This window comes from Zeus faber, assembly GCF_960531495.2.
Source record: "Zeus faber genome assembly, chromosome: 17".
Classification (NCBI taxonomy): Eukaryota; Metazoa; Chordata; class Actinopteri; order Zeiformes; family Zeidae; genus Zeus; species Zeus faber.
This window is the reverse complement of record NC_137204.1, coordinates 8,916,274-8,927,545: the sequence shown is the minus strand read 5'-3', so window position 1 is coordinate 8,927,545 and position 11,272 is coordinate 8,916,274. Positions and strand designations below refer to the sequence as shown.

The 11,272-nt window shown below is 42.7% G+C and overlaps 1 protein-coding gene across 1 annotated transcript in view; it reads left to right on the top strand.

Moving 5' to 3' along the window:
- Positions 1-461: 461 nt before the first annotated feature.
- The window catches only part of lhx5 (LIM homeobox 5), a gene marked incomplete at both ends in the record, with an annotated part of 11,480 nt that continues 669 nt past the window's right edge, over positions 462-11,272 (top strand). The window contains 4 exons of the mRNA XM_080018192.1: positions 462-634; positions 2,584-2,807; positions 3,212-3,489; positions 6,192-6,357. Coding sequence (XP_079874318.1) covers positions 462-634; positions 2,584-2,807; positions 3,212-3,489; positions 6,192-6,357 — 841 coding nt within the window. The remainder of the gene's footprint in view (positions 635-2,583; positions 2,808-3,211; positions 3,490-6,191; positions 6,358-11,272) is intronic.

Here is an 11,272-nt window from a genome sequence, read left to right as displayed (position 1 = left end):
AACGGGATAAAAGTCATATTTCTGTTTTTGTTTTTTTTTAATTTTGATTTTTTTTTTGGATTTTTTTTTTTTTTGTGGTGAACGCCGCGCGAAATGTTAGTTCAATAAAGCCCCACGCGGCGCATTCGCGACAGACGAGTAGCGCGTTTGAAACCCGCCTTTCTCCTCTGTCCCGTGGATGTGGATCCCGGAGCGCGACTAGGACCGGGAGCACAGCGCTACCCCGGGGGAGCGTCTCTCCGCGGCTGGGAAGGCGGCGCTTTTGTTTTTGTTTTTTTTGTCCTTTTTTTTTTTTGTTTTGTTTTTGTGATTTGAGATTTGCGCCTGTCCAAAACATTCGCTCCGTATTTTTGCCCACCCCCGGAGCCAAGACGTTGTTCCGCGTAGACCCGGGTGTCCCCAGTCCGAGCAGCGGCGTCCGGGCGGGAAGGTCGGCACTCGGCGTGCTCCAGGGCTCGGAGATGATGGTCCACTGCGCCGGCTGCGAGCGGCCCATCCTGGACCGGTTCCTGCTCAACGTGCTGGACAGAGCCTGGCACGTCAAGTGCGTCCTGTGCTGCGAATGCAACTGCAACCTCACCGAGAAGTGCTTCTCCAGGGACGGCAAGCTCTATTGCAAAATTGACTTTTTCCGGTAAGATTTGTGATATAATTACAAAGGGGGTTTTTTTTAAGACAAAAAAATGAACACACCTTAAATCCTGCGTTGGGGAAGGCAGGCCCAACAACAAACTGAATTCGTTTTACAAATTAAATAATTAGCATGAAAACGGTGGGGCCGTGGGTGTTGCTTAAAGATTAATTTTACTTTTAAAATATATATTTAATTGATATATTGACCCAACAGAGACATTTTAGAACATTTTATTACTATTATTATCATTATCATTATTATTATCATATTAGAATAATTATTATTATTACTACTATAGGCCCATAGCCCACCAGAAACAATTGAATAGACGTTTGGCCTGCTGTGCCTCTGTGTTGAAATATAAGGGGTCCAAAATCGAGGCTGTTTTTCATTGAAATTTAAATTAAAGTTTATATTCTGCATTTACTAATTTAAATCGTTTGTAGTGACCCAAAAGATGCAACAAAACCCATTAGGCTCTCAGGCACTAACCGCACACACGCTGTATAGTATTTCACTTAATTGGGCGATAAGTGCGGCGCGTGTTTGTTTCGTTTCATCATCTTCGTCCTCTCAAATGCTCTAATGACGTGTAGCACACATGTATTCAGGTTTAGTTGGGGTAGGCTATTATTAGCACTGTTCGGCCTTGGCCATCATATTACCCTGCTCCCATCAAGCTGTGGATTTAAATGGCCAGCCATTAGCCAGGCGAAACAGTAATCACCCTAATGTGTCCATTTGTTGTGTAAGTAGAGTTGTGGCCTTTCGCGGGGGGGGGGGGGGGGAGGCTCGGCCATGCATGTGAAAGGGGACGGCGGAGCGACACCATTGCAAATAGGGAGACAAGCCTACATTAGTGATAAAACAATGCCCGACAAAGGCTTGCTCGCCTCGACCATTGGTTTAAGTAGGCTACCCCCCGTAATGCCGGCTCCACTGAGGTATAGGCCGAACCCAGACATTCGTATTCCTGCAAAAGTCTCCACAGACACGAAACCCCCCGCCCCCCCCCCCCCCCCCCCCCCCCAAAAAAAAAAAAAACCCCACAACAAACCAACATGTAATGTGATGGTGGGAGCCGCCAACATGCGGTGAATGTGTCGTGGCGGACTGGAAACGTGACAATAACGTGAACAATTCAGCACGGGCCAACAGCCTCCTGCTTCTCCACGTGAAACCGTGAAGCCACTCCTCTGACATTTATTTAGGCCCGTTCCGTGCCAAATGACTGAATCTACCCACTCGGTATTTAACGGGGTGAATATGGATTACGGGGAGATTTCCACGCTAAAATGCTCCTACTCTGCAGCTTAATCCCGTAATATATCCTTGGCTACAATGTTTTGATTGTCAGTAATACGTTTAGCGTGGGGTTATTGTCAGAGCACTTCCATCAACATTATGAGGGAGGCCTGGCTATGATTTCCCTTCAAATTGAAACCAAGCGCGGGTCTCCCCAGCAGCTCCCACGAACCCTGTTAGCGCGGCTATTGAGAAGACTGTTATTACAAAAATATATTATTATTATTATTATTATTATTATTATTATTAGTATTATTATATCAATTAGTAGTAGTATTACTTAACATTAAATTAATTGATTATCTTAAGATATTCTTCAAGGACAATTTACAGATTGAGGATTTACACAAGTATTTGGTTATAATTATTATTATTACTACTACTACTACTACTACTACTACTACTACTACTACTAATACGACTATTATTATTATTATTATTATTATTATATTTATTATTATTGCTGTTGTTATCATTGCTATTATTATTATTATTATTATTATTATTATTAGTTTTCGATATAGGATACCGTGATAGTCTACATTATTCCCATTACTCCACGTTTCAGTTAAATGCAAAAAAAGACAGTGGCACTACAGTGGTCTTCAAACTGTAACACATATAACCTTTTTTCTTTTCCACAGGCGGTTTGGCACCAAATGCGCCGGCTGTCTGCAAGGAATCTCGCCGAACGACCTGGTGCGCAAGGCGCGCAGCAAGGTGTTCCACCTCAACTGCTTCACATGCATGGTGTGTAACAAGCAGCTGTCCACGGGCGAGGAGTTGTACGTCATAGATGAAAACAAGTTTGTGTGCAAAGAAGATTATCTCAGTTCCGGCGCCATCAAGGAAGTCAATTTGAACTCAGGTAATCAACCCCATTCGAAATTAATTTCTAAAAAAAATATATATAATAATAATAATTTATTTATTGCATTTATTTGTCTAAATAGATGTGCTAAACTACCATCATATCAATGGAAAACCCAACTATTCATTCACTCGATTTTTTTTCCTAAAATGAATGGTCGCGCTGTTTGAAAATATTGAGAACATTTGATTGTATTGGCAGGCGCGCGTTTAAGTCGTTGTTATAATCACTAATTTGTCTCCTTTTTTTAATTAACCTTGATTAAATGGGCACGTCCACGCCCTGTGCGCGGCTATTTCACGACGTTGTGCCGTGACGAGTGACACGACAAGTGGACACCTAATTAAACCCGACCCCCACTTCACGTTTGTGATCGGGATCTATCTCCCCCCGTGTCACAGTGTCGTCCTGTACGGACAGAAGTCTATCGCCGGATCTGCAAGATCCCATACAAGACGACATAAAGGAGACTGACAATTCCACGTCGTCAGACAAGGAAACGAACAATAACGAGAACGAGGAGCAGAATTCGGGCACGAAACGGCGAGGGCCGCGCACCACCATCAAAGCCAAGCAGCTGGAAACGCTAAAGGCCGCGTTCGTGGCGACGCCGAAACCCACGCGGCACATCCGTGAGCAGCTCGCCCAGGAAACGGGACTAAACATGCGCGTCATCCAGGTAGGAGACCGGCCTGCACGGCGCCTGCTTTTTCGGGGAGACGGCAACGGTGGGAAGTTGAGCAATAACGTGTGGGTTGGAGAAAAACAAAAGCGCTTTGTGATTTCAAAGCGTCAGGCGTGACAAATGGAGGACGTGGACACGACCAAACATATAAACAAGTGATAATTGTTATATTATATACATAAATACCTATGTGTATATATCTATTTTATAATAGAGATAGTCTGTTAGATACTGCTTCTGTATTTATCATTTGTACAGCCGACGACAGCTTAACCAATTCAAATTTAATCTCGTTTTATTTTCTTAATTCTCGATTTAAAATTCTATGCATCCATTCTTTATTAATTTTTAAAGGTTTTTAAAACCAGTCTGCATGTTATGCTTTTTGAGGGGGGGGGGGGTTAGGCGCTAATAGGCCTATATGACTACAGCGACGGTTTCATTCATTTATTTCATATTTCTCAGACATTTTCACTGTGGTTAAAATTGAAATGAATTTGAATTTCAGGAGGTTATATTAGGTTATATTATAGGCCTACCTATTATACGCAATTGTGCCAATTGTGTTCGCAGCTGCTCCCTCGTAACTGTAAGTAACTAGATTCATTTAGACAAAAGACAGAGCATATCAAAAAAAAATGCACGTTTGGCCTGCGTTTCCGATTGCACTTGCCTTTTTCTATTTATCTCTCAGTCTCACTCTTTCACACTGTCGCGCATTGCAACACAGACACACACGTGCGACGAGCAGGCAGGCACATGCGACATGCACACTTTGGTGTCTGGGTGCAGACTGTGTCATGGTGATTAGCACCATCCTTGCCAGCTGTGATGTGGCTTTTTGTGTGTTCACTGTAATTATCACTGATTTCACAAATTTACATACCACCCTCCCTTAGCTCACCTCTCCGCTCTTACTCACTTACAGCCAGTTCCCACCTCACACACCCACGGGGCTTCCACTGCGTCTATATATAAGAGGCATATCAGGGCTTTTGTCACTTATCGATGTGTGTTCTGTTTAGAATGAATCAATCAACCGATCAACCAACCAATTGATCAACCAACCAATCAATCAATCATTAAATACCATTAAACCTGTCATAGGAACTGGCCAATCCCTACTCACTTTTTTTATCAATATTTCTTGCCATATTTCTTTCATATTTGTGTGTTCTGCCTTTGAATTTCCACACAGGATCAATACAATGTTTTCTTATTTTATTGACTCTCATCTCGTCTCATCTTATATTTCCTTAATATCTTATCTTAATACCTTGTCTTTTATTGACTTATCTCGTGCACATTGCATTGCATTCGTGTTGTAAAACATAAATAACATTTGATTGATTGGTTGATCAATGAATCAATAACTTAATCAATAAACCAATCAATCAATTAATCAACAATTCAATCAATAAACAAACCAATCAATAAATCAACCAACCAATCAATCAATCAATGAATCGATAAATCGATCAATCAATCAACAAAAAAAATCCAATAATTTAACAAATTATTTCACCCATCAATCAACCAACCAATCAATCAATCAATCAAGGCCGTCAGCTATCCAGCAGCTCCACTATGATGGTAGACCTCACGCTTCAGCGTAGTTCTCTCAGCCAAAGCCTTTATTTTGTCTTCTCACGTCCTCGTCGCCGTGCGTTAAATACCACTGCTTTCTATGCGGGAGCCTCCGATCCGCGCGCGTGTAATCCCTAAGCAACGCTCTCTCGGGGGGAGCGGGAGCATTTCCATAAAAATGTACCCTACAGTTAGACAATTGTTCTCAATAAGCAGGTGTTGCCTTTGCTTGTGGAGCACAGAGAGCAATGCCTAAGTGGCTTTAGGTGTGTGTGTGTGTGTGTGTGTGTGTGTGTGTGTGTGTGTGTGTGTGTTTGTTAATCTGCTGCACAGTGGGATTCTGCCTCTTGGTGTAGCCTGCTCGGTGTTAACATACATCATTATGCAGCTGCAACGCAGAGTCTTAGCAGGATTTGCCATATGCTTACGGTGTAAAGTTATTCCTCCGTATGTTCGAACACTTTGACATTCTTCGATCTCTCTTTGTTGAGTTTATGTTAGGATCGGCAGGAGAGGTAGTTGGCGTTCTGGTCCAGGTCTTGCGGCGTCGCAAGCTTTTCATTTGCGGGAGATGGGACGGCATCGCGCTTGTTGGTGCAACACCTCGTCCCATCACATCCGATGGGAAAACAGTCCGTTGGCAAAGTAGTCAGACGACAACAAGCAAAACAATCCTTTGGTTTCAGAAGCAATTTGATCTTTCCCAGTAGTGAAGATACTGGCTAATCAAACGATGACTTTACAGCCATGTTGTCAGCCATTTGCTGCCAATGAATTATTCAAAGACTGTCCTCGATTTATCACACGGATCACATTACCTAAATCAAATAGCGCCAAATCATCATTGGTTTTATTTGTATAATATTATCCCTTTGTATTGACCCTCTTTGATGCTTCCCAGACACTCTGCTGTGCAAAATGTATGTTACGTACTTTGGTGTTTCAGCTTTGCAAAGACAGGTTTTATGAAATCGTCAAAATAATGATGATGATGATGATGATAGGACGGCTAGAAACGTTATTAACATAAATGTATTACAAATGATGACCCCAGGTCAGGCAGTAACACAGGAACCCCCGCTTTCCACCGTGTTTCTGTCATGATCTAGGTATGGTTCCAGAACAGAAGATCCAAAGAGCGGCGTATGAAGCAGCTGAGTGCACTGGGGGCCCGGCGGCATGCCTTCTTCAGGGGACCCAGGAGGATGAGGCCCCTGGGGGGCCGGCTGGAGGACGCAGATATCCTGGGGCCCGGGGCGTATGGCTACTATGGAGGTAAGGGCGTACCTTGGGCTGTGGAACACTGTCTACAATGTTACAATTATAACTATTTATTTATTTATGTATGTATTTATTTATCTATCTATTTATTTATTTATTTATTCATCTATTCAATGTAAATATTTAGAGGTAAACAAAGCAACACATACATACACATGCAGTGACTGCAGAGTTGACATCCTCACCCTAAACACCGGCAATATCATAAACATGCAATAACAAATACAATATTTTTAAGCACATGGTACCACTTTAATGCCGATGGAATTTTTATTTTTCTAGGATTCAAAAACTATACCCAACCCGATCCGTTTAATGTTTAATTTTTTGAAATTTCAAACCAGATTGACCAGATAAACTGATTGACTAATTGTGCGACCCAAAACGATTCAACATTTCAATTGAAATCCAGCCTTTCTATTGCAAATACAACAGAAAAATGATTTGATTCTCAAAATACATTTCAAAGTTACCGGTTGTTGTATTTGATTATACTGTATGAACAATTATCTCCAATGACGTTTCAACAGCCTCGTTGACTATATTTCTGTGATGAATTTTGCTAAAAAATACAAAACGTTTAATTTAGGTGTTTGTTTTAAAATGTAATACTTATGTTATATACTTATATATATGATGTCAGATGTACATATTCGATGTGGCCAAAGTGTCAAATAATGAGGTAAGCTAATGACAAAGTAATCGCTGTGAACAAAACGCTTGGGCTTCAGAACGCTCTGTTTTCAAAGGTTTTTTCTACTTTGCACGAGCTGACATCAGCACGTCACGGATTTCTTTGCATGGTCAACTGCTCCATCCGCAAGCTTGGAGCAGGGCAAAGGAAGTTGGAACAAGCTTTTAAATGAGGCCTTGTAGATCTAATACGAGTGAGGGTTCAGCTACTGAATTGCTTATTCCTCGCCCCAAATCTGTTCGGAAACAGATTTGGGTGGACTGTTGGTGTGAAATTAGTGAGTTCTCTAAATACATAGGAAAGCAGGAAGTTATGCTCAAACCTCGTTGGCTCACAGAACCCTAAACGTGTGCTTGTGTTTAGTAGCGCCACCCATTAAAGAGATCGCCGTGAAACAGGATGGTTTAGAGGCATGTTACAATGACTCAAATGCATCGTTTGAGTGGTATTTCCAGTAAAAAAAACTCAAACATGTTTTGGGAACCTCAGAGACCTATATTAACTTGTTGAAAAGGAGCATAATAATGTAGGTCCCCTTTAAAAATAAATGTTAAAGTCATATTCTCTTGGTGAGTAGAGGTCTCACTTGATAACCAGAGAAAAGAAAAGGAAAAAGCAAGGACAGGGCCATCCTTTTTATATGCAAGTCCTGTTCAATTCCAGCCCATATTTCATAAATGATTTGCCATTGTTTTCGGTGCGCAAGCTATTATGCTGAATTCATATTTTTATCACTGCAGCCGCACAAGTTTCTTAAAAACAATTGTTAACACGGTGAAAACTCATGATTCATAATTCAGATTGTGCTAGAATGATGCAGTTTAAACACCACAAGGGCACAAATAAGCAATGTTTTAAGCTTTTTAACAAATGAGATATTGTAAATACTCCCCTGATAAAGGACTGTTATCCAATACCATAACATTCGATAATTTCAATTAATAACACAGCTTAGTGTTTATATTGCTTTATTGAATATGCATGTACGAACTAGAAATGAGCACTTCTATTTACTCGGCTCACGAATACATGTAGTTGCATTTATACTGCAAATAAGATTAATCTTCATAAAATATGCCTTAACAGATGTTTACAATTTCTTTTTGGATTATTATATTTTTTATCCATTTCAAAATACCAACCAGAACTAACAAATTAGTGTTCCCTGAAATAAGAAAATTGCAATGCATTTAAATATTTGGAGGTCTTCCATTACAGATTCACCAATTACATTATAAACTGGTTTTATTTTCTTCACGTCGTGTTTAAAATTCTAAGCATCAAGTCATCATTTTATCAGTCATTATAATAATATTATTTTTTATCGTCGGTCTTCCTGATTTGAAAACAACAAAAGCCATATTTCTGGAGATCGCTGGGTTCTTGCTGACCATCTATTGTCTCTGTCCTTCGATGAGGAGACGCACAAGACACACATCCTGCCAGTGCAGCGATAGGACATCATGAGAGAATAAAGCAGCAACACAACATTATCAACATGTCCCACTCCTGCATTTAAGAAGAATAAAAATGGTGAATATACCATTGAGGGGCTGGTTTCTGATGGACTGCATTATGTGGCTTCCATTCAGTTCTATTCCGGCTTGTGGCATCGAGGATGTCGTCAAATGGATCTGAGGAGGATTCAAGGGTAGAACAGGGGGAGCGGGAGTGGGAATGGGAGGAGAAAAAAAAAAGCCTTCACACCTCACTCGCATGTCTCAGCTATCTTGGCCTGCTGCTTTTCACGATCCTTTGTGCTGTGACAGCGCAAGATGGTTTGCTCCCATTATTTAAGCTCAGCCGTTCCTAATGTTAGTCTGCTTCTGCTTGGAGCGCGTAACGTGTGTGTGCGCGAGTGTACGTGCGCGTGTGTGGATGCTTTTTTGTTGTTGTTGTTTGTTTGAAGGGCCTCGCTGACACCAACACGCACAAACACCCTCCTGCACACACACACGCACACGCACGCACACACACAAACGCACACACACACACACACACACACACACACACATACAGACTTTAATCAGCTTGTCGCTTTTCCCTCAAGGTCAGCCAAACTAGCAGGGCTGTGTTTGCGAGACCAAATAATTAGCTTGTTTCGGGATGCCTTGTCACCTCCCATATACGTGCAACAATGTCACAAGAGAATCCCGATAAAATGTGTTGCGATAAATGCATTTTTGGGCACGAGGATCTAGTGCTACAAAAATACCGAAGGGAAGAATGTGTGGCGGTAGAAGATAAAGTGTTGTTTAACATCCTCGACCCTGATGCAGTGGAGTGGACTCAGGTCTGGAAGGCGAATCCAGACCGAGAACCGTGCTTACTGGACTAGACTCGAAACAGCATAAGAAGGGAGGAAGGAAAGGAAATGTGGACAGATTCTGAGATTATTTTTTCCTTCCTCGTCTCAAGGAGGTTTCGTAAGGCTTGTAAGATCAGTGCAACATAGAAAAAAAAATTCTTCCGTGTGAAATTTGTTTTGGTCAAACAAGGGGCCTGAGTTGCAAGTTGCAAGTGGGCACTGGGCTGGAGTTATGCAAGCGCAGGCGCGGCGGCTCCGTGGTTGAGGAATGAGTCGATGGTGGGAACCTTCCCGGGTTTTGAAAAGAGGTACCCCGGGGAGCGGTGCACCGCCTGGAGACTCGCACTGAGAGCCAGGGACCTAGGTTGTGCTTCTCAGGAGCAGAGCTGAGCGGGGCTGCTGCGTTTACCAGGGAAGACGTCACCCTGTGGTGTAAAGCCGAAGCTGCGTTGCCTTATTGTTCAGGACCGGAACGGTGCTCAAGGCTGTGGGAGACATTAGCTCTTATCGACGGGCCTGGTTTGTAGCGGACAACCTGAGGAATTTGAATACGTTTCACCTGCTCGCCAACCCAAGGCATGTGGATCCACAGTTGTGCCGAAACATATAGAGGGGAAAAGGAAGTCACTTATTCTCGGGAGTTGGCTTGATTTTTTTGCTTTGAGCTGAGCTAAGTCTGTGCTGGAGGTTCTCGTTGCCGCTGGGCCTTTGGAATTGGATTGTGCCGGCACCATGCAGAAACCAGCAGTGTGTTTCCACTTTGACCAAGGTTGCACTGAAAAGCTCTGAAGGTTCGGGCATTGTAACTATTAGGACATTTGGGAGGCGTACTTTGCTAGCCGATCAAACGCCAAAATTCTTTAAGGGAGGGAATTTTTGAAAGTGCACTATGGGGATGAGCGGTTGGCCACTTGAAGTCTGTTAATCCAAAGGAGTTCCTGGAATTATTTTTTACAAAATGGAGGGCTGCCCAGGTTGCTGATGTCATGCAGAGTAAAGGGAGTTTTATTTAGACTTTTGCAGATTTCTGCAAATCTATGCATTTGAATCTATGCAGGTTCAGAGATGGCAGCCATGCATAAGCAGCCATTCTTTTATCCTGTGCATAGTGGATAGGAGAAACATTTTATTTGATGCAGAAAATGGGTTGCTCAGCATACTGGACATCAAAATAAAATGTGATTGATATCAGTGTGATTTGAGTGAAGGAAATTGAGGAAGTCTCCTGGAAGCGATTAAATCACTAGCCAGATTGAGGACAAAGCCGTGGATAATACAGCTTTCATGCCGTAATAGATGAAAGTACAGCAGCAGCACAACAGAACACTGACGTTAACCATAAAGGGCCGAAGCAACACACAGGGAGTGTAGGAAGGAGCTAGAAGTGAACAAAACCATAGAGCGGCTGGGTCAGAGGCTCAAGCCAGGAGGCAGTGGGGGATCCATGAAAAGGAAAGCATTGGAAAGTGGAGCAGATGGCACACTTAACAGGAAATATAATAGGCATAGAAAGTTTAAACCCAGGCTGCCAGGAAATAGGAATGGCTGCAGTGAATCTGGAGGGGGGGTGGAGAGAGAGAGAGAGAGAGAGAGAGAGAGAGAGAGAGAGAGAGAGAGAGAGAGAGAGAGAGAGAGAGAGAGAGAGAGAGAGAGAGAGAGAGAGAGAGAGAGAGAGAGAGAGAGAGAGAGAGAGAGAGAGAGAGAGAGAGAGAGAGAGAGAGAGAGAGAGAGTCTCAATCGCTGAGATGTGTCTAGAGCAGAATGTGGTTTGGAAAAGGCCTGGGAAGGACCGGGCTGAAGGGACGGGGATGCGCAGGGTCTGGACGGGTAATGGCTCAGGACGATCTGTAAGTGTGAATTCCTCGTCCGAGGAGGGAGGATTTAACCAGGAATCACATGGAGTACGG